General features: G+C 45.2%; 1 protein-coding gene across 1 annotated transcript in view; it reads left to right on the top strand.

The window, feature by feature from the left end:
• Positions 1-22,617, top strand: part of LAMA1 (laminin subunit alpha 1) — a 196,766-nt gene extending 174,149 nt beyond the window's left edge. Inside the window, exons 52-63 of the mRNA XM_066353047.1 lie at positions 2,665-2,779; positions 2,970-3,131; positions 6,038-6,189; positions 6,862-7,047; positions 8,686-8,821; positions 10,430-10,542; positions 14,744-14,933; positions 15,680-15,838; positions 16,332-16,485; positions 17,773-17,906; positions 21,468-21,690; positions 22,309-22,617. Of these exons, the coding sequence (XP_066209144.1) occupies positions 2,665-2,779; positions 2,970-3,131; positions 6,038-6,189; positions 6,862-7,047; positions 8,686-8,821; positions 10,430-10,542; positions 14,744-14,933; positions 15,680-15,838; positions 16,332-16,485; positions 17,773-17,906; positions 21,468-21,690; positions 22,309-22,469 (1,885 nt within the window). The 3' untranslated portion in view covers positions 22,470-22,617. The remainder of the gene's footprint in view (positions 1-2,664; positions 2,780-2,969; positions 3,132-6,037; positions 6,190-6,861; positions 7,048-8,685; positions 8,822-10,429; positions 10,543-14,743; positions 14,934-15,679; positions 15,839-16,331; positions 16,486-17,772; positions 17,907-21,467; positions 21,691-22,308) is intronic.
• Positions 22,618-23,983: the final 1,366 nt, after the last annotated feature.

Here is a 23,983-nt window from a genome sequence, read left to right as displayed (position 1 = left end):
CAACTAACTATACCAGTTTCCTAGGGCTGCCTTACCAAGGTACCACCCACCCGGTGGCTTTAATAGCAGAACTGTGTTCTCTCACTGTTCAAGAGGCTGCAAATCCAGAATCAAGGTGTCAGCACCATTGCTTCCTTCTGGGGGCTGTGAGAGGAATCTGTCCCATGCCTTTCTCTTAGCTTCTGGTGACTCCAGGCTTTTCACTGCATGTAGATGACGTTCTGTCTCTGTCCACATGTTGTCTTCCCCTCTGTGTGTTTCTCTGTCTCCAAAACTTCCATTTTTATAAGGACGGCCATCACACTGTGGTAGGACTCACTGTAATGGCTGCATCTGAACTTGATTACATCTGTGAGTACTCTATTTCCAAATAAAGTCATACTCACAGATACTGAAGATTAGACCTTCAGTATCTTTGAGGGAGGACACAATTTGACCCATAACATCTGCTTTGATTCAAACCACTCTATGCCTATTTAACTGGGAAGTGAAGAAAGCCTTCTGCATGATTTTATATTTGTTGTCTGTAGAACATCTAAAAATTGTTACTGTGCCATATTTGGAGACCTCACTTTCTATCACAGTCATTCTCCACTCTGCACATTTACAGTACTAGCATCTTTCTAGGAAAATAAAATCATGCTTTCTGTACACTTATCTGGATTCCCCCTTATATGATTAGAATGAATAATATATGTGAAACTTGAAAAACCAGCATCAGGAAATGAGATTAAAGGTGACAGAGAAGAGAGGCAATTAAATTCTTCTATAACACTGATGTTTAGCTTTCTGATATTAATAACTGACATAAACTTTCTGTGTTTCATTTCCTCAGTTTTATAATTTTTGATTGGAAAAATTAAGCTTTAACTTTTTTCAGTCACATCTGAAAGGCCACAGTCAAGGCAAGATCACTTCCAGGGAGTGGGATCATCAAATGTCCAAACTGAGTCACCCTGCCCAGTAGTTTCAAATGTATATTTGTAGCAACACCCCACCTTCAAGCTGAGTTCTCGTACAGAATCCTGGAGTGTGGCACAGAAGTTCAGCCCCTCTAGTTGCTGTGGGTGGAGCAACCCAGAACCCACTTTCCCATGACCCACCTTTTTCTTGCCAGAAATTTCTGAAAATTTCAAGGAACATAGTTTACAACTGTAATCATCCCCTTACCCCCAGTGTTAGAAATGAATATACCTAAATTTTTGGCAATTGGACATGTCCCAGGTCTTACCCCTCTGCCAAGACAGAGCTAGGACTAGAAGCCTGTCTTCTAATCCCTGATTCCAGATATTCCATGAAATGGTGTGCTGGGAGGGGAGGTGCTCCTGTAGTGACAAGCTGTGTCATAGTTCATCTGTGCTCTGCCTAAAGAGCAGAGTGTAGATGTTAGAGAAGAGGAAGATGCACCAAATCACAGAATTACACTAGAAGGCACGTGGGTACCATCAAGGCCAACCTCATCTGCAGTGGAAGAAACTGAGATCCAGAAAGGTTGAGATTTGCCCTAAATCGTATAGCTATTTAATGATTCAGAGCTCATTGCTCAATACAGAGAGGAAGAAAAATGAGATGTGACTTTAGCAGGAAATTATGTGACTAGCTGGTATTTAAGAGTACAGCTTGGAGCTCTTCAGTCATCTCCCTACTTTGGAAATGAGAGCTTGACCATATTTCATCCTCATCCCACCCAGAAGTGTGGCAACTTCTGTTAAGAAAAATATGGTATAACGCCTGACCAGGTGGTGGTGCAGTGGATAGAGCATCAGACTGGGACACAGAGGAGCCAGGTTCGAAACCCCAAGGTTGATGACATGAGTGAGGGATCATCTGGCTTAAGCATGAGCTCAACCAGCTTGAGTGTGGGGTCGCTGGCTTGAGTGTGGGATCATAGGCATGACCCTCTGGTCACTGGCTTGAGCCCAAAAGTCGCTGGCTTGAAGTCCAAGGTTGCTGGCTTGAGTCCAAGGTCACTGGCTCGAGCAAGGGGTCACTCGCTCTGCTATAGTCCCCTGGTCAAGACACATATGAAAAAGCAATCAATAAACAATTTAGATGCCGCAATGAAGGTTCGATGCTTCTCATCTCTCTCCCTTCCAGTCTGTCCCTATCTGTCCCTCTCTCTGTCTCTCTCTGACTCTGTCTCCCCCCCCCCAAATAAATGGTATTGATTACAAATAAGATAAATAATCTTAGACTTTACCAAATGTAATTATTTCCTTAGGACAAAGTTCATTAATGTACAGTGTGGACAATAGTCAATGACTTCTCCAGCCATGTGATAGGGAGTGAATGTTCTATTTTGTGAAGACTGGATTCTAATCTCTGCACTGTAATTTCCTTATAACAATGTTCTGCCTTTCTAATAGTTGGCCTGTGTTCTAGTATGTTTAAATTGTAATGACTGCAATAGCTTTCCATGAAATATTAAACATATTTTTATCCAGTTAGCCATCTAAATAGTCAAATGCACAGATTCTTTCTTTAGTCCTAAAGAGATCATTTGTTTGAGATCTGGAAGTTCTTACCATCAATATCCTTCTTAGAGGGAGGCTTACACATTTCTGCAGAATGACACATGGGAACAGATCTTCCTTATTTGTAGGTTCGTTTTTAGTCCTTTCAAAAATGTACTTGTAATCCTTGTTCTCCTGTCTTTTCCTGCAGGAAGGGCATCACCAGCAAAAGCTACGTGGGCTGTATCAAAAACCTGGAAATATCCAGATCAACTTTTGATTTACTCAGAAATTCCTATGGAGTGAGAAAAGGCTGTATCCTAGAGGTGGGAAGCATTTTATTAATATTGGAATATTTGTATAAATGCCTACTGATTTACCAATGCAATAAAGTAATAGGACCTAAAGCGGTGGGGTGAGCAGGAAAGAGGCAGTGGGGAGTCAGCAGTGACCCCAGGAGGGAGGCTCAACATGCAGACGGACCTGACCTTGCGCTTTCTTCTCCTCTGGGACCAGCCTATCCGGACCGTTAGCTTCTTGAGAGGCGGCTATGTTGAGTTGCCATCCAAGTCTTTGTCACCAGACTCGACATTGTTGGCGACATTTGCCACCATGAACAGCAATGGCGTCATCCTGGCTGCCCTGGGCAAGCGTGGGGAGAATCAGCAGGCCCATGGGGTGAGTAGCTCAAACACTATCAAGCCACAAAGTCAAGAAGGAAATGACTTTGGGAAAAACTGGATGGAAAATAACTTGGTCCTAAATGATTATTGTTTATGGGCATGCATTTTTAATAAGTAAAACTGACTGTTGCTGAATGTCTTTCCCTTATGAATGAGCAATTTCTTTGTATTGCATAATTTATGTTCCTTGTCCGGATACTGAGAAGAAAGATACTGGTATCTATCTCTAATTCTTTTTAAACTTATCCAGACAGCATATATTGAATTTCCTTCTCCAGGTTATGGTTGTTCTTCTTCATTCTAAGGCTAAAACAGCAAGTTCTCAAATTCTGTAAAGTTATTTAGTATCCTGCTCCATGAGCAGGACTTTGTTTCCCTATGGTGACAGGATTGAAGGAGAAGAAAGAGAAATGTGGCCCGTGGTAAGCACAGCAGGCCAGCACTTGGGGAAGAGAGAAAAGCTGATGGTTTCCCATATCAATATTTCATTTCAATAGCACAGGTGATGTTTACCCTTCCCTCTGCTCAAACCTGCGTTTGCCGTGCAACTTGAAGAAACATCACAGACTGCTAACGCATTATGTTAATGAAGTAGAAGCCGTGCAGCTACAGCTGACAGAGTCCTGTCCTCTGCTGTGGAGGAGGCTTAACAGACATTGCTGTGCAATGATCACAACCACTCCTCAGAGTGATTGCTGCTTCCTATGCTTTGCTGAAGAAGAAATTGGTTCAGAGAGCCTGGTTAATCTGCCCGAGATCACACAGCTATGATACATGTGTCAGAGTTAGGACTGAAACACTAGTTTGAAGAGCCTACATACCTTACAAGCCACGTGATGAAAGGCTAAGAACAACAGATCGGCTTATGCACTCCACCAATCTTTTCTTTTTCAGTTGAGGTGAAATTCATATGACATAAAAGTAGCTATTTTAAAGTAAAGAATTTAGTGGCATTTAGAACTTTCACTATGTTGTGAGGCCACCTCTTCTAGCTAGTTCCGAAACATTTTCATTACTGGCAATAAAAGCCTGTAACATTAAGCAGTCACTTTCTACTCCCCCCACCCCTGCCCCTGGGAACCCCCAACCAATCTTCTTTCTGTTATCTATGAATGAATCCATATAATTTGTATATTACATATAAACAGACTCATACAACATGTGATCTTTAGTGTCTTTCACCTAGCATGTTTTCAAGGTTTATTCCGATTGTAGTGTGCATCAGTACTTTTGTTAATGACTAACATTCTACTCTATGTACACAGCATAATTTCTTTATATTCTTTGATGAACATTTGGGGTTGTTGCTACCTTTTGGCCAATGTGAATAATACTATTTTGAATATTTACATTCAAAACTTTTTTTTGAGTACTTGTTTTTATTTCTTTGGGGTGTATACCCAAAAATGGAATTGCTGGGTCATGTGACAATTGTATGCGTACTATTTTGAGGAACCATCAGATTGTTTTCTTCCACCGGTCTTAACAGGACCACTTGTGAATCAAAGTTTGCTACTAAGTCAGAAAAAAGAAATGCTGTCACTCAATGCTAACAGTTCTGCTATGGATTTATTTCCATATGGCACAAAAAGTTTTAGGAGTTTTAAACATTTTCAAAGCCTTCAACTCTTTAATCCCACTTTTACAAATATTCGAAACAATTTCACAGACAAAAATGTCCAAGTGTTCACTATGTATGGTCATTAAATATTATATACAAACTACCTAAAATTTTAATTATTTATTTATCTTTTTTTTTTTTTTTTTTTTTTTTTTTTTTTTTTTTTGAGAGTGAGTCAGAGAGAGGGATAGACAGGGACAGACAGACAGGAATGGAGAGAGATGAGAAGCATCAATCATTAGGTTTTCATTGCGCGTTGCAACACCTTAGTTGTTTATTGATTGCTTTCTCATATGTGCCTTGACCGCGGGCCTTCAGCAGACCAAGTAACCCCTTGCTTGAGCCAGTGACCTTGGGTCCAAGCTGGTGGGCTTTTCCTCAAACCAGATGAGCCCGCACTCAAGCTGGCGACCTCGGGGTCTCGAACCCGGGTCCTATGCATCCCAGTCCGACGCTTTATCCACTGCACCACTGCCTGGTCAGGCGCTACCTAAAATTTTAACAATGAAGGAAAAGATCCTACAATGAGGTAGCACCTCACGCCTGTCTGAGTGGCCATCATCCAAAAGACAAGAAATAACAAGTGTTAGCAAGGCTGTGGAGAAAAGGGAACCTTTCTGGGTTGTTGGAGATATAAACTGGTATAACCACTATGGAAAACAGTATGAAGGTTTCTCAAAAAAATTAAAAATAAACTACAGTATGATCCAGCAATTCCAGTTCTGAATGTATAGCCAAAGGAGATGAAACTACTCTCTGGAAAAGATATCTGTACCCCGTGTTCAGTACAGCATTATTTATAATAGCCAAGATATGTATGTCAACTATACTTATTGTACTCACGTTGCAATATATATATATATATATATATATATATATATATATATATATATATCTCAAATCATTATGTTGTACACCTTAAACTAATACAATGTTATATGTGAATTATATCTCAATAACACTGAAAAAAAGATGAATAGGTTCATGACTTACAGTGTATCTATTTGTTGGTACATAATGTGACAATAAATAAGAAGTATGAAGACTGTAGAAATGCAAATCTTCGATCTGGTTAGTGATAATAACATAATCAGAATGTAAAATACATCAGTAGAGATTAGAAAGTAATATACAAAATTTAAAATGGTTGTTTCTGATGGTGATATTTTAAAGAAATTACTTATTGGTGCTGTTACTCCTACATTATCTTCATAAGGTGATAATTCTTAAAATCATATAGTAATGTTTTTCCTGTGGAATTCTCTGTGCGATCTTTCCAGCCCTTCTTTTCCGTCATGCTGATTGAAGGCCACGTTGAAGTGCACGTTCATTCCGGGGATGGAGCAGGCCCGATACGAGCTCTGCTGCGTGCTCCCATGGGCACGTATGGCGACGGACGAGAGCACTCCATCTCCCTGATCAGGAGCGGGAGGTACTTGTGTAACTAGGGCGTGGTGACCTCGGGAAGGCTCCCCAGTAGAAGCCTGGTGATGGTGCCCTTTGCAGGAATGACTGGGATGATTACTATGACATCATTAGCAGTCAGAGTCTTTACAGTTTCAAAATAATCCTAGAACCTTGTGAAATATCTCCTTAGGAATTATTTTATGTGCTCTGTCATAAGATATTTGCAGAATAATTTTAATAACTGAACAACATTAACACTGCCCTTTTTGGGGCCAAGTATAAATTATCTTTATGTTAGATTAATTCTGTGGTAAATAGTATTGGTAAATAGCATTATCTCAATACTAAAAAATAAATGGTAAAATAGTAAATAGTTACATAGCAACTAAACTACAGACTAAATGCTTTTAAAAGCACACTGGGCATTTTATAACAGGTAAAGAAGTAAAAGAAAAATATTGTCTGAAGAACATTTGAATTTAATAATATTTGTTAACATCCCATTCATTTTTGGAGAATATTCAATTATAACTTTTAATTTTCAAGATTCACCTTTTTATTCTATATAATGTCATGTTTAAATTTATTTTCAGGGAACTAATATTATTCAGTGAGTACTTGTGGAATTATGTATTTAAATGGGCAGTTATGTTTTATTATATTTAAAAGCTCTTATTTTTTTCCTTGGACTTTTCAGTATTATCACTGTCCAGTTGGATGAGACAATTCCTGTAGAAATCAACTTGGGCCCATTGGTGGAAAGCACAACAATAAATGTATCCAGCCTGTACCTAGGGGGCGTGCCAGAGGGTGAGGGCACAGCAATGCTCAAGACGAGAGAATCATTCCATGGCTGCATCCGAAACCTCATCTTTAACATGGAGTGAGTATACTAGCACTTCCAGCATGGTTTTGAGTTCCGAATCTTTTAATGCTGAGTACTGACACTGATCTGCCATCTAATTTTGTTGTTTGAGTTTGCCCAAAATTCTACAAATGCCTTAAGTGCACCCCATTGTTCTAGCATGAAAGTCTCCAAATGGCTTTTATTGGATTAAAATGATGGCTAGATCACATAAAAGAATTATTAAACGTTGGTTCCACAGGACCGTCAATAAACAGCAAAGGTAAAGTATATTTTTGGCATGCATTTAAGATAATGTAGCGATTTGGGGTTAAAAGTTTCTTGCTGTCTGGAGTTCATTGAATGAAGGGGTCTTTACAACTCGGCTACTTGCACCTTCTGCTTATTAATGGCTCCTCCTAAAGCAATTACTGCCTAGTTAAGAACTGGAAGTCTCCATCCCCTGTGTGAAGTTCACAGTGATGAAGAGAAATGGCATGTGCCCATGGACGTTTCATTCCTCCTCACTCAGCCTGCTGGTGGGACAAAAGTCATGCTCTGACCTGGGCAAACCAGAATTTGCCCAGGACAAACGGAATATGCGCAGAGCATCAAGAGACCAAAGTTCCCCCCTCGACTTACCTCATAACCTTGAGCAAGGACTTGGATCTTTCAATGTCTGTGTCCTTCTTTGTGAAAGAACCCCTTAGGAGTTCTTGATATTTGCAAGAATAAAACATTGCATTTGATTTCAACACAATTATAAGGTCAGACCTTAGAATTAATTATTTGTACACTTGATGTATTTATTTACCCAGTTGGCTGCTTATTAAATAATTGACTAAGCATCTTTATGTTCTTGAAAGCTTGTGAGGCTGGGAACTGGGTAGGGCAGAAACATTTCGGTGCTGTTCATGGCCAAGTCCTCAGAGTGTGCCAAGACAGTATGTGTGGACTGTGGACATGCTGCAAGGGCTTCAGGGTAAAGGGATTTATGACAAGTATAGTTCAGATCTTTCTGGCAAAGGAAAACCTGTAAGAAAGAATCAGTGTTTAACTGGAGCCACTGTGCAGCTCTGTGAGAGCCAGAGCCAGAATGTACCCTGGGGCAGCCCAGCCAAGGCTGCGGCAGGAGGGGCTGAACTTGAGCCAGCTCTACAAAGATGCTCAGGAGTGGCTGGGTGGACAGCGTGCAGATGTGCAGGGCGGGTGGGCTGGGCAGCAACATCAAACAAGAGAATGAATACAGATATCTAGACCTCTTGTCACGGTGAAAGATGGTCAGTCGGTTACTCTAAGAGTAATATGTCAGTGGATTTTTAATGGATTTCAAGTGTTCAGTAATCAGATGACACTGGTTCATGTGTTGGCTTGTAATATCTTAATTTTATTTTATTTTTTAAACTATTTCAAAAACTTTATTTTTATTTTATCATTTTTTTTATTTTTCGATTACAGTTGACATACAGTATTGTATTAGTTTCACATGTACAACCCAGTGACTAGACAGTATATAAAACAAGTGATCAGGATTAAGAAGTACGAACTGGTTATTACAGAATAGTCACAGAGACAGAAGCACAACATAGGGAACATAGTCAATAATATTCTAATAAATGGGTGTGTCAGATGGGTTCGAGCCTTAAATAATGTCAAAAACACTTTGTTTGTATCTAGACTTCTGGATTTCACGAGAGCAGTTGGCTATGGACAAGTGGACTTGGACACCTGCTTGCTTTCAGAAAGGCCCACGCTAGCCCTTGGAGGAGAGGACAGCAAGCTTCCGCCCGAGCCGCAGCCCTTACCAAGTCCAGTAAGGGGCTTTCTTCCATTGGAGCGATCAGGGCCAGTCAGAAAGAAGAGCATGCCCGGGGTGGGGGAATTAAAATGGGGCCGCCATTCCAAAGTGCTGGGAAAGCAGTGACCGAAAGGGGGCCTGGGAGCCAGGACTGCTGGGGGAGCAAGCCTCCGGTGGGCCCGGAAGCTGGGGGAGCAAGCCTCCGGTGGGCCCGGAAGCTGGGGGAGCAGGCCTCCGGTGGGCCCGGAAGCTGGGGGAGCAAGCCTAGTGGGCCCAGAAGCTGGGGGAGCAAGCCTAGTGGGACCGGAAGCTGGGGGAGCAAGCCTCCAGTGGGCCCGGAAGCTGGGGGAGCAGGCCTCCGGTGGGCCCGGAAGCGCAGGGAGCAGGCCTCCGGTGGGCCCGGAAGCTGGGGGAGCAGGCCTCCGGTGGGCCGGGAAGCTGGGGGAGCAGGCCTCCGGTGGGCCCGGAAGCGCAGGGAGCAGGCCTCCGGTGGGCCCGGAAGCGCAGGGAGGCCGCCAGGAGCCCCGCGGGGGACATCAATCAGCTTCTCCCCCACCCCCCGCCTCCCAGGATACCCCGATGCCCTCCCCTGGCAGTACCAGCTGGGGGCCACTTTGCAAAGGGGCCTGCACAGAGTGACCCCTGTGATGCAAGCCGTGCAGGGCAGGGAGGAGCGGTCCTCCGCAGACTCCCGCGGGACCTGCTCAGCCTGTACGGGCTGCAGGTGTGGCGCTCGGGCACCTGTATGTGGCCGCCATACAGCAAGCGTTCTGACAGTTTCTGTAAGGGCTCGTGATCACTTTGGATTTAGTCAGAAATGTGATAAGTACTTAACGTAAGCCATTGCACTTATCATTGTTACTTTAAAGAAAAGAGGGAAGAGGATTTGATTTATCTAGGAAAAGCCAGTTTTGATGAGATATTTTAATGGCAGTCATTGTTAGTTCAGCTTTCCCCTCCTGGGCTGAAGGTACGCGCTGGCATTGTTGCGATAACAGCACGTTCCTACAGAAAGCGCTCCTCCCGATCCTCCCAATCCTCCCGATCCTCCTGAGCAGGGCCAGCCTTGGAGTTCAGGACAGTTCTCCGGGAGCATCTGCCCACCCGAAGCTGGAAAACTGAATCCGAGGCCTCACCTGGTCTGGAGTCAGCATGGAGGTCACCTTCTCAGGCTCCTCGCCTTCTGCCCTGGGGCGCTGGGAGCCCCTGGGAGCTTGGCTCCTCTCGGCTTCACCTTCTCCTGTCCGTGAGGAATCAGAGACAGCAAACTCCTGGGCCTGTGACCTGTGGGCCCTTCCAGTGTCCCGTGCCTGCGCTGCAGCTGCCCCTGTAATGGCTAACATCTCCAGACTCTCCCGAGAGGGGTGATGGCAGGGCAGCAGCCGGGCCTCACCACTTGAGTGGGATTGAGGAGAAAGACGGAGGCTCAATTGCCATCTCAGAGAGATAAAGGGGCAGGGAGTAAATTATTTAGCATGAAGGAGATTAAATCAGTGCAAACGTGTATTTGTGGTTGCTGGTGCTCTGATACCATTGCTTCTGAGATGTTCTCTTGATGGAAAGCGTGCATGTATTCACCGGTCCTGGCTGCACGCGACTGAGAGTCTTGTGCGTCTCTTACAGCGACAGTGTGCCATGGAGCGAGCCCCAGAAGGTGTCCCCAACGCTCATCAGTTTGGTCTCGCCCAAGGCAGCCATTTAGTACTGCCTTTCAATCAGATGGCGGTCAGAAAGAGGTAGGCATTGCTTGGAAGGCCTCCTGAGGTGTACTATTGCCGTATGCCTAGAGAGGTGTTTTTTCAGCAATGAGTGTTTTCTAAAAGCAGCTTCTTGTATTTTGAGTGCTCAACTGGCAACCAAAAGGCGGCAGTGAGGAGGCAGAGATAGAAACCCAGCCTTCAGAAGGCAGATCAGATGCCGACAATGTGGTTAAGTGTGGTTTCTCTTCACCCCTTCTAAAGGATGGCTGGTCTAGCCTCTTTGTGTGTATGTAGGAGAGCACGGAGGTATCTGTCTAAACCACTCCTCATTCTGGAACCAAGGTCCCCTGGATCTATTAACATCAACCTCATTCTACTGTAAGCATTCATTAACCTGATGACATTGTCTATCCAAACTTTCACTGTGCCCCCCCCCCCCAAACTAGGGCCGCACACAGGCTGGTCTACACATTCAGTCTCGCCCTCATACCTGCCTGTCCCCAAGGCCCCTTCTTAGGATAAGCCAGCTCATATCTACTGGTCTCAAGGCCTGAGGCTGGGCCAGGTTCCTCCAACCCCACCTCCCTCCTCTCTCTTCCTCCAACTGGCTAGCTCCCTGGTCGGCAAACTCCGGCTCGCGAGCCACATGCGGCTCTTTGGCCCCCTCCCTTGAGTGTGGCTCTTCCACAAAATACCACGTGCTACCTCAGTAAGAAATGTACCTACCTATATAGTTTAAGTTTAAAAAATTTGGCTCTCCAAAGAAATTTCAATCGCTGTACTGTTGCTATTTGGCTCTGTTGACTAATGAATTTGCCGACCACTGGAGCTGATCTGAGGTTCCTCTCTCCAGACTCTGCCATATCCTATACCTCTTGTTACTGTCCTCTGGGATCACCACCCCCATCACCTGCAGACCTTAGCTTAGTGTCTTTTTTCTAACACTCCTTCCATCCTTCTCCATGAATTCCAGCCACCGACACCTGACCTTTCAAGTCCTATGGCTCCAGTCTGTCACAGCTCCTGTCCTCCTTCCTCACCAGCCACCCTCTCCCCAGGGCATCCCTTGCCTACTTGATAAGTCTTTATTCCACCTCCAGACTCTCTACTTTAAGCGTCCAATGTATCCGACCTCGTTCTCATCTCTGCTCTGTTGCTCCCCTAGGAGTTCCTCACCTGCCTCAGGACCTCTAAGCCCTCGTGCTTCTCATGACCATCAGTCCCTTCTCCAGCCCCACAGCACAGTTGATCCCTTACCTAGAGGGCATGTATGCCCTATTACACGTGTTCCTTTGCAAACTCCCTTAACGCTCCCGTCTCTTCTGCTGTGACCACAGATAAAACCCACACTTGGCCTATTCCACGCCAGAACTAGCTGGCGGTTGAGGCTGCACAAATGCACATCTCCTTCCTACCTGGTTATATGATTAAGCCGTGGCCACAGATCAAATTTCCAGGCTACATGGGGAGCCAATACATTTCTCTAATTTTTTTTTAATTTGTCATAGCCTTCTCCTCTTATCTCAAAACTCATACATTCTTCTTCCTGCCCACGCTGATGACTTGCCTCATTAAGAAGAGAACTCTTGTCTGTCTGCCTCCAAAAAGAGAAACCCACTGTCTTCGTCCTCACCCCTCCACCACTTCCCAGCCACCAGGGGGCAGCAGACCTTGTTCTCCATCCCGTCTGCCCTCAGAGCCCGTCCCCTCTCTCCTCTCAGAGCCAGTGAGCACCCTGTTTCCCTTTTTTATACATGATCCTCATCAATGCAGAGAGGGTATCATCATCCTTCTTGTTATCAGTCATAACAAGAGAAACAGACACTGTGCCAGAGACTGTCTAGTATTTTACACCCATTCCCTAACCTTGTCCTCACAATTGTCCTATGAAGAAGGTATTATTGTTCTCTTCATTTTCTAGACAAGGGAACGGAGGCACAGGGAAGTAAGTTATCTGCTCAGAGTCACACAGCAGAGATAAAATTCACACTCAGTCACTGAGGTCCCAGAGCCTGTGCCTGTAACCACTCCCTTTCTAGTAGGCTCTAAGTTTTCTTTTCTTTTCTTTTCTTTTTTTCATTTTTCCAAAGCTGGAAACAGGGAGGCAGTCAGACAGACTCTCGCATACGCCCGACCGGGATCCACCCGGCATGCCCACCAGGGGGCGATGCTCTGCCCCTCTGGGGCGTCGCTCTGTTGCATCCAGAGCCATTCTAGCACCTGAGGCAGAGGCCACAGAGCCATCCTCAGCGCCCGGGCCATCCTTGCTCCAATGGAGCCTTGGCTGCGGGAGGGGAAGAGAGAGACAGAAAGGAAGGAGGGGGGGTGGAGAAGCAGATGGGCGCCTCTCCTGTGTGCCCTGGCCGGGAATCGAACCCGGGACTCCTGCACGCCAGGCCGACGCTTTACCGCTGAGCCAACCGGCCAGGACCAGGCTCTAACTTTTTATTTACTTGTTTTATTTTTTGAGAGAGGCAGGAAGAGAGAGAGAGAAGAATATCAAGCTGCTCCTGTATGTGCCCTGACCAGAGAATCAAACCAGTGACCTCCGGGCTCTGGGATGATGTTTCAACCAACCACGCTATCCAGCTTAATTTTTATTGATATTTTAGAAAGGCAGAAGGAGGAAAGGAGAGAGAATGGAGGAGGAAAGGGAAGCACCTATTGTTCCACTCAGTCGTGCATTTTTCGGTTGGTTCCTGTGTGTGCCCTGACCGCAAATCAAACCCGCAACCTTGTTGTTTCGGGATGACACTCTTAACCGACAGCGAACCAGCCAGGGCCGATTCTAACTCCTAAAACAGAAACTCTCTAGGAGACTCCACAGCATCCCTGCTCCCTCACCGTGGTGTCCTGGCTCTGTTGCACAGTGAGATTTCTCGGAGGAATTCTCTTATGGGTCTGCTTTTTCTCACTCCTCATTCCTTCCCCTGCCCATCTGGTCGGCCTCCCTCACTTCTCTGTTGCTCTTGCCAGATTGGTCCCAAGACCCGCTGTGGCCACATCCCGTTGTTCCTCCTCTGCTGGGCCCTCAACAGCATCGTACACACGTGGCCACCCAACAGCCTTGGCCCACATGCTCCTGTTTCCTGCTCCCTCCCTCCCTGCCCCGACTTAGCCTCCTTTGCTGGCTCCTCTTCCATCAGTGAAGGCCAGGGCCCCTTCCACATATTCTCCCAGGGCGGCTTTGAAATACCTTCCATTTGCCAACACCCACGTCTCTAACTCTGACCTTCACTTAGAGCTCGGCTTGTATATCTAACTGGCTACTGGACATCTCTGTGGACTGGGGCAGGCTCCTCAACCTCAACACATCAAAAGGAAATTCACAGTCTCCCCCAAACCTGTTCTCCTGGTCCCTGCCATTTCTGTAGACATCATCACCTTCACCCGGTTGCCTAAGTCCCAAACCTGGAGGTTATTTTCTTTCCCCAAACCTCCAAACTCAGTCCATCAGCAAGTCCTACTGTTTCATCCTCCAGAATATTTCATGCATCAGTTCACCTCCTCTGCATCCCCCACCACCACCCTGGCCTGAGCCACCACCAGACCTCTGTGGACTGTTTCACTGCTGCCTGCTGCACCCTGGCCCCATTGGATTTGTTTTTCACATCAGAATTTTCTTCTAAAGTATAAATCAAGTCATGCTCACCTCCTCTTAAAACCCTCCTGTGACTTCCCAATGCACTTAAAATAAAACCTGAATTCTGCCTCCCAAGGCCCCTCAAGCCCCTTTCTTATCCCAGTGTGCTTTAGTGACATCATGCGTCCTGTGGGGGGAGGACACCCAGACACAATCATTTCCTCCACCCCTGTCTCCCACCTGGCCCTATTCCGGGCCCCCTGCAGAGGTTTGAGGGGCTTGCTCCTGTGTGCCATTCAAATCTCAGCTGAAACGCCGTCTTTCAGATCTGCCTGCCTGACTACTTAATGTCGACACCACTGGCCTCCTCCGACCCAACCTGAACTCGGGTGTATTTCTGGTATTAGTTTCACGGGAGAAGGGGACATCCCTTTGTTCGCTGCCTCAGCCCCGGCTCCTAGACCAGTGCCTGGCAGACGCAGGCACACAGTAACCATCAGCCGAGTGAACGGCTGGGTAAATGAGTGAGTCTCTCTCCTGAGATGCTAAGTATGAACTTTGGAATAATGTTGGGGTTCTCTCTTTGAGGTTAATTTAAAAAGTAAGTGTGAAAGTTTATTCCTTTCCGTGGGCTGAGCTCTTGCTTTCCCGCAGGCTCTCGGTTCAGCTGAGTCTCCGAACCTTTGCCTCCTGTGGCCTGATTTACTACATGGGGCACCAGAACCAAGCGGATTACGCCACGCTCCAGCTGCACGGGGGCCGCCTCCACTTCATGTTTGATCTTGGGAAGGGACGGACGGCGGTCTCTCACCCTGCCCTGCTCAATGACGGCAAGTGGCACACGGTAGGCTCTCGGGAAGCTTCTGGTCACCTTCCCAGGTCTAGTCCGTTTCCCCCTGCGTCCCTTCCACGTCACTGCAGTGAAGGCGTTCCCTTTGATTTCTAGCTGGCTGTGTGTTTTCTATCTCTCCTACCTTGCAGGCAGGGAACATCCCTGCTTTCTGAAACATCCCCAGGGCCTGGCTCAGTGCTTGATACTTCCTAGGCCAGGGGTCCCCAAACTACAGCCCACGGGCCGCATGTGGCCCCCTGAGGCCACTTATTGGCCCCCACCGCACTTCTGGAAAGGGCACCTCTTTCATTGGTGGTCAGTGAGAGGAGCACTGTATGTGGTGGCCCTCCAACGGTCTGAGGGACAGTGAACTGGCCCCCTGTGTAAAAAGTTTGGGGACCCTTGTCCTAGGCAATCATCAAACACTGAGGAAATGAATGAAAGCTACCAGAAATGGTCTCCACTTGACAAGAAATAAACTAAGCCCTCCCATGGCGTGAATGAGCCAAGCCCTGGAGCATGGCATTTGCTGTCTTCTCACCGAGCCTCCGGGACACCTTCCTTCCTGTATCCGCTCCCTCCGCCTGCTTCCCGTCCCCTGCCAGGCTCAGTCCCTTCGCAGCGCCAGCTGCCTAAGACTGAGCGTTCTTTTAGGGTGCCATCCAGGCTGTTACAGCTGTACTGAACAGAGCTGCAAACAAACATCTGAGAAAGCTTCTCATTCCTTAAGAATTACAGATATTTTCATTTTGCTCTAGGTCAAGACAGAATACTTTAAAAGAAAGGGTTTCATGCTAGTTGACGGCCAGGAATCCCCCATGGTGACCACGGTGGGGGATGGCACCACCTTGGATGTGGAAGGGAAGCTGTACCTGGGTGGCCTTCCCTCCAGTTACCGGCCCAGGAACATTGGAAATGTAAGCAGCATTTTCTATGCGGGGCCCCTTGACCTTATCACCTTTGTGTTGAATTTTAGAGGAACGTGTTCCTGTTGAAACTGTCTTGATTTTGGACCTGGGGTCTGGCTGCAAGATGCAGACCTTTCTAACCACATCCCTAAATTGATTGTACGTGGCCGCTTCCCCTTGAAGCCCAGCCAGCCCTCCTGTGAAGTAATGAACATTTTCCTTAACACAGCCCCTAGTCCCCGTGCAATTCAGGGAAATCCAGGGGATCTGTCTTTGCAGATTAGAAAATTCCTCATCCTTGATTTCTACACTATTTAATCAAAATAACAGAAAAGACGTTGACTGCGTTATTGGCAAAGATCCTGAAATAGTAGCTTGAAGTTACACATTCCTGCGAAGTATTGTGGCAGTTTGATTTTAAAAAGCAAATGGTAATATTTTAAAGTGCGTCCTTGCCCTCCTCGTTGTGTTCACTGCCGTCCACTCATGTCATTTGGTTTAGATCACCCACAGCATCGCCGCTTGCATTGGGGAGGTGACAGTGAACAGCAAACAGCTGGGCAAGGAGAGCCCCGTGTCGGAATTTGCGGTAGCCGGGTGCTATGCAGAGGCCCAGGAAGGAACTTTCTTTGAGGGCAGTGGCTATGCAGCTCTTGGTACGTATTATCAACGATCTCAAAAGATTGTACCCTAAGATGATAATGGATCCAAGAATTATAGGATAGGAGTGGACAAGGCGGCAGCAGACCCCATAGTTAAATGTTCCAGTTTATCCTGACTTCTCAACTTCTAATGGACAAGCCTTCTCACTTGTTGTGCCGTCCAGACGGTCTGGAGAAAGCTCCCACCCCAGGGGCCGTACAGTTCCTGGGGGCATGTGGTCCTGGAATCATCTGTACCCTCCTCAGATTTATGTAAGACATGCTCTCACTGTCCAACTTAATAAAAAGCCTTTGAATTAAAGATCAGCAGCATAAAATAAAATACCTAGACCAGCCAGCCAAATGCAAGTTAGATTGGATGAAGAAATTGTTTAGATTGTTGAAAATAGTAATCACCTGGGAGTAGAAAATTTTAAATTGCCTTGGAATTTAAATTCCTCAAGGCTTAGAACGAGCCCTTATAACATATCTGACCTTGCCTCCTCATCTTAGATACGTGATTTGCTGATTAACTTCCTGTCTGCACTCAGACCTGTGCTCCTCTTCCCCAGATTCTCTTTCTATCGCTGGGAACTCATTTCTCCGGCTCCTTTGCGCTCTGTCTTCCAGGAAGGCGCTGGTCAGAGATTGGGAGGGAGGGAGGAGGCGGAGCTAGTGCACTCCTCGCCTTCACTCTGTGCTTCCAAGCTCTGGTAACACCACCTTCTCCCATTTTTCCTTTAACCCTGGGAGTGGTAACAACTGCCTTCTATTGCTAATATCCCCAGTTTATCTCAGCGTTTTGTTTTTCACCGACGTATAAAATTCATTCAATTAAATCTCCACTTTTAAAAAAAGCCTAGCGTAGACGCTAATACACTCAGTAAATGATGACCAACCCAGTATGTAGCTATGGAAGAATAACTGGGCTGGTCTCGTAGAGATGATGGGGGGATTACATTGGACCAAAGCCCTTGTGGTTTTGCCCTAGATGGCTCTGCATGAGAGGCTCCCTGCCTTGGCTCCAGTCTGGCTTAGCCCCACTGAATGTGTACCTTCTTGAGAAGCAGCACTTCTTCTTGCAGATGTGCAGGCTGAGGCTCAGAGGGTGCAGGGGACTTGCTGGCAGTGGAGCTGGGTCCAGAGAAAGGGCTGGAACCAAGTGTCCTGAACCTCAGTCAGGAGTGCGAATATACAGCCAACCAGCCCACTATGGGGTGAGGGGGTTATCTCTCCAAGCCTGCACTTTCTTGGACTGGGCAGGACTCACTCATAACTCATAACTTGCCTTGCGTTTTTCAGTCAAAGAAGGCTACAAAGTTCGATCGGATGTCAACATCACACTTGAGTTTCGTACCTCCTCAGAGAACGGCGTCCTCCTGGGCATCAGCAGCGCCAAGGTGGATGCCATTGGATTGGAGATTGTGAATGGCAAGGTAAGCGCTTCATCTTGATGAGGTGCCTTGCCCATCGTCTTTGAGATGGAGCAGTTGCAAAACAGCAGAAATACCTAGACCCCACGCTTCCAGTTATCCACTGTAATGCAATGGAGAAGAGGTTCGGTTAATATTTAAAAAACAGATAATCCTGAAATGCTTTTAAGTAACTTATTTTATAATTTTGGAATTAAATTAAAGCAAAACTGCAGCTACAATACAAACAAGTTCTGTTCCTAAACAAGCTGAAATTTACCGAACTGATGCCTCCTTTTTCCTAATTTTATTTGGAAATAACTATAGATTCATAGGAAGTTGCAGTGAAATGTACAGTGAGGCCCTCTTTCACACTTCACCTAGGCTCCCCCAGTGGTAGCATTTTTCATAATTCTAGTACAGGGGTCTCCAAACTATGGCCTGCGGGCTGCATGCACCCCCTGAGGCCATTTATCCGGCCCCCCTGCCGCACTTCCAGAAGGGGCACCTCTTTCATTGATGGTCAGTGAGACGCAAAGCGTGGCATCGCTCACGTACAGTACTACTTCTGGTGACGGGGGACACACACGTCACGGCTCTGGAAGCACGTCATATCATTGTTACGGCTAGCAGTGACAAATATGGAACCGAACATTGACCATCTCATTAGCCCAAAGCAGGCCCATAGTTCCCATTGAAATACTGGTCAGTTTGTTGATTTAAATTTACTTGTTCTTTATTTTAAATATTGCATTTGTTCCCTTTTTTGTCTTTTTACTTTAAAATAAGATACGTGCAGTGTGCATAGGGATTTGTTCATAGTTTTTTTTATAGTCCGGCCCTCCAGTGATCTGAGGGACAGTGAACTGGCCCCCTGTATAAAAAGTTTGGGGACCCCTGTTCTAGTACAGTGTCAAATCCACGAAGTTGACATTGGCATGATCCACCAAGTATAAGTTGATGCCTGTTATACATGCACTTATGTGTAGCTTCATAAAACCCCCACCGCAATCAAGGTGCTTAGTTGTACCATTACTACAAGTTTCCTTTGAGCTTCCTCCTCCAACTCTCTCCCCCTGCATCCTAACCCCTGGCAAGCAATAATCTGTTCTCCATCTCTGTTATTTCGGACATGTTCTACAAATGAAATCATGCAGTAGGCGTCCTCCTGAGGCTGTCTTTCCAACTCAGCCCCATTTCCTGGTGGTTCATCCAAGTCGTTAAGTGTATGAATAGTTCATGTCTTTTTATTGCAGAGTATTTCACGGGGTTGATGCGCCACAGTTTCATTTTTAATGCAACAAACATAATTTTTTCTGTTACTGTTCTGCTTTAGCTTTTCAGCCTCCATTCCTCATGTTGGGAACAAAATAAACTCAACAATTAACAGTACTTGAGGCTCTTCTGCTTTAAAACTACCTCCTTTAGAGTTTATGCTGGTTCTCATTCTTCCTCTCCCACCCAGATGGACCCTATTTGCAAAATTCGGGGGAAGGGAGTCTTCATTGCCCTTTTTCTTTTCTGTGAGCTTTCTCCTGAGAACAGACGAGGTATAACTCAACTGTCCTGACCTTCAGGTGCAGCCTCTGTCTTCTGTGCACTTGGCCAGCCCTCCCCGGCTGGTTATAAGGAGCAGTTGGAGATCTCCACATGGCTAGTGTACAGGGACTGCTCCTGGCCCTGTCCCCTGCTCTGGCCAATGTCCCCTGCAGATCAAGCTTCCTATCCCAGCCGTCATAGGCACTGTTGCTTCTTCATCTTCTGTATCCCCCTGAGGGTCACATGAGAAATTGGGAATGTCTGCCACGATACCCATAAGACATGGGTAGGCTGAGTAGTAGCCTCTCAGGTCCTTTCTCTATGGAACTGCACTGGGCCACCATTTCTATGGCACTGTGGTCAACTTATGGTGTCATGGGACTAAGATGCTTGACTCTGAGCTGCTGTCTCTTAGGAGGCAAGGAACAAGCCTCTATGCTCTATATTCAACAAAATTGAGAGCTTTTTGCTAGTATTTCTTGCTTACTTCCTACAGCAAGGGTCGGGAATCTTTTTGGCTTAGAGAGCCATGAACGCCACATATTTTAAAATGTAATTCCGTGAGAGCCATACAACAACCCGTGTACGTTACGCATCATCCAATAAAAATTTGATGTTGTCCCGGAGGACAGCTGTAATTGGCTCCAGCCACCTGCAACCATGAACATGAGCAGTAGGAAAGGAATGGATTGTAATACATGAGAATGTTTTATATTTTTAACACTATTTTTTTTTATTAAAGATTGGTCTGCGAGCCAGATGCAGCCATCAAAAGAGCCACATCTGGCTCGCGAGCCATAGGTTCCCGACCCCTGGGTTTTTGTTCCTAAGGGGAGCCTAGAATGAGAGGTGGGAGGGAAGAATAGAAAAAGTCATGTGACCTCTTGCTTCATTTCATGTATAAACAAAATTGCCTCTATATCCTCTCTGCACTAGTTTATAGCCAACTCTTTTTCTCATCTGTACTGCAAAAGCATTTTGAAAAATTGTATATCCATTTGCACATTTTTATATGACATTTGAAAAATTTTATCAAAAGTGAAATGGTTGCAAAAAATGTAATGTCTGATGTATCGTATTTTACCGCTATTATTAGCTTAATATTTATTTTTCTTTGAAAACATTTTTAGTGGTTGCCTAAGGGTTTATGATATACATCTTTAATGTGTCACAATCTACCTTAAAATAATACTGAGTAGCTTCACATGTAACATAAGAACCTTACAACAGTTTCCTTAAAATTCTTCCCTCCCTTCTCTTGTAAGTCTTACTTTTTTTTTTTTTCACCCCTCACTGGGGTAAAGCACCTAGAGTTTGTCAGAAGGGAGTTAGTAAATGTGTTCCTTCATAGGTTCTAGCAACTGCTGTGAACTAGCACCTTCAGTAAAACCGTCAGCTGTTGTTCTGAAAAGAGAAAGCTGGTCTGAGGGCGCAATGCTATGGTAGTGGCTCCAGCATGGGAGGTGGCCATATGCCCTTTCTGAAATTTCAAGGATAAGATAGTATCTGAATTCTTTAAGAGGCTATTTTTAAAAACAAATGCTTCTTCTATTTTCTTTTTCTTTTTTTTTTTTTTGTGACAGAGAGAGAGACAGAGAGAGGGACAGATAGGGACAGACAGGAAGGGAGAGAGATGAGAAGCATCAGTTCTTCATTGCGGCTCCTCAGTTGTTCACTGATTGCTTTCTCATTTGTGCCTTGACTGGGGGCTACAGCAGAGTGAGTGTGACCTTTTGCTCAAGCCAGAGACCTTTTGGGCTCAAGCCAGTGACCATGGGGCCATGTCTATGATCCCACGCTCAAGCCAGCCACCCTGCTCTCAAGCTGGTGAGCCCGCACTCAAGCCGGATGAGCCTGTACTCAAGCCAGGGACCTCAGGGTTTCAAACCAGGATCCTCTGCATCGAATGCTTGTTTTTTATAGTTTGCTCACCTTTTTGGCAAAATACTGGGATTTTATTCACTTCAAGCACATTATTTAAATGGACTGTTCCTTAAATATGGAAAAACTCACTAAGATATTTGCTTGTGTCTGTTGTTCGGTTAGCTCTTGTTTCATGTTAACAACGGTGCTGGCAGGATAACAGCCACATATGAGCCCAGAGCTGCTCGTGCTCTTTGTGATGGAAAATGGCACACCCTGCACGCTAACAAAAGCAAACACCGCGTGGTGCTGATCGTGGATGGGAATGCTGTTCATGCTCAAAGTCCACACACCCAGTCCACCTCGGTAGACACCAACAATCCCATTTATGTCGGCGGCTATCCAGGTATGTGTGATGTCTGCTCTGTGCATTCGCTTTCTAGGGACATTGTCCTGGGGGGGAGTCTTAGGTCAGGTGGATATAGAATAGAGATTACAAAAAATACATGGTTTGGGTGACAAATCCTTTCCCATTTTAGAAAGGCTATTTCAAATACCTAGGAATTCTTGGGGGAAAATTTAAATAATCTACACATGTAAATTGATCATTAGGTAAGAGGCTGAGAACATTAGATGTGATGGAAAGTACGCGGATAACTACTGAGTCAAATCATCTTACCAGCTGCCATTATAAGGAGTCATTTTGGGGTGGGCCGTCATTTTAAGGGACAAATACATGTGTCTTATCCTCTCACATCAGTTTTGAGTTAGAATTATGCACTTTCAGATGTTCCAAGTAACTGTTACAAGAGATAAAATAAATACCTCTTTAGACTTTCTAAGTCAAATATGCCTTATAATTATTACATATTACAAGTTTTTATTGACTTACCACAGAAGCCACAGATGTGGAAGAATATTATTCTAATTTTCACATAGAAACCGATTGAGTTTATTTTTGTTCTTATTTGCTGTTCACGTCATTTAATAGAATTAAGCAAGACTTCTCTTCTTTCCTAAACAGCTGATGTAAGGCAGAACTGCCTGAGCAGCTCGACCCCCTTCCGGGGCTGTTTGCGAAAGCTCACCCTGGTCAAGGGCCCACAGGTGCAGTCCTACGACTTCAGCAGAGCTTTTGACCTGCGAGGAGTTTTCCCTCATTCCTGTCCTGGGACCGAGCTCTGAACTTCAGGGAAGCTCCTCAAATGGGAATCAATCATTGCTTATCTTTTGAAGAGAATTATTCTTGTGAATTAAAATGTCTTCACTTCAGATTTCATTTCCAACTCAGGTTAAGTGTTTGCAAAGAGAAAATTTGTGTTTTTGTTAAACTAAAGCCACATGTTCAACAAATACCTCTATTAAATGGTTTAAGATGTAAATTGAACTCGTTGGCTTTCTTTGTTAAGAGTTCTTTTAATGAATCTTTGTAAACATTGAATACTCTGTTAATCACTTGACAGTTATTTCATGGCTTGCTTTTTAGGCTTTTAGTAAATAAAATATTGTTACAGAGTATAATAGATTAGAGCAGGAAGTGAATGCTTTCCTTTCCCATCTGTATCACAATTTTAAGTTCTAATTTCTACAACAGGGAAGTAATGCTGTTGGTTACACTCCCCAGCAGGGGGCACCAGCTGTTTGCTATAGAAGCATTTAAACAGGCTCCATGGAGCCCTACGGAGCAAGGGGAGCCTAAGAAGGAGCCAGAACCTCCCTTAGATACAACCTTGTTGAGTCAGGATGTAAGAGCATTTTTCAGGGCAAAAAAAAGAAAGGCATTGCTGCTAGTTAGCTCTTCTATCACTGTCAATTTATTTTCACCCCTTTGAATGCGACAGTTTTCCTTGATCAGCTACTTTTTCTGGGACAATGTGTGTCATTTCAAAGGAAGGAAAATTTAACAGCCACACCTACGTTCTTTTAATGAACTAAGCGGTTTTCAACCCAGGTATCTGAAGTCTTAATTGGTTCCCTCTGAATGTATTTAGTTCTTCTCTGTGGCAATGTCTGGGGTCAAAATGACTGCTTTTCCATGGTCTTCGGGAAAATGATTTATTTTTCAATTGCTTACTTGAAGAGAGGTTTCTACCTCTCTTAGCAGAGACCTATTTTCTAATATGAAAGGTGATAAATTCAATTTCCATTTCTATGAGAAATTTTAATTTTATTTTATTTTACTTTTTTGACAGAGATAGAGAGAGAGTCAGAGAGAAGGACAGACAGACAGAAAGGGAGAGAGATGAGAAGCATCAAATCTTCATTGCAGCACCTTAGTTATTCATTGACTGCTTTCTCATAAGTGCCTTGTCCGGAGGGCTACAGCAGAGAGTGACCCCTGGCTCAAGCCAGCGACTTTGAGCTCAAGGCAGAGACCTTGGGCTTAAAGCCAGCGACCTTTTGCCTCAAGCCAGCGACCATGGGGTCATGTCTATGATCCCACACTCAAGCCAGCGACCTGCTCTCAAGCTGTTGAGGCTGCACTCAAGTTGGATGAGTCTGTGCTCAAGCCGGCCACCTCGGGGTTCTAAACCTGGCTTCTCCATATGTCCCATTCCGACACGCTATCTACTGTGCCACCACCTAGTCAGGCAAGAGAGATTTTAATTTTATAAACAGGGAAGGCAACTGTGGTCATGTCCCTGTCCTTTTTCTCCCTGTCTCTTTTCTGGGCCTTGCTCATGTTTCTGAGCCCTTGT

This window comes from Saccopteryx leptura, chromosome 11 (genome assembly GCF_036850995.1).
Source record: "Saccopteryx leptura isolate mSacLep1 chromosome 11, mSacLep1_pri_phased_curated, whole genome shotgun sequence".
Taxonomy (NCBI): domain Eukaryota; kingdom Metazoa; phylum Chordata; class Mammalia; order Chiroptera; family Emballonuridae; genus Saccopteryx; species Saccopteryx leptura.
This window is presented reverse-complemented; position numbering and strand designations above follow the sequence as displayed.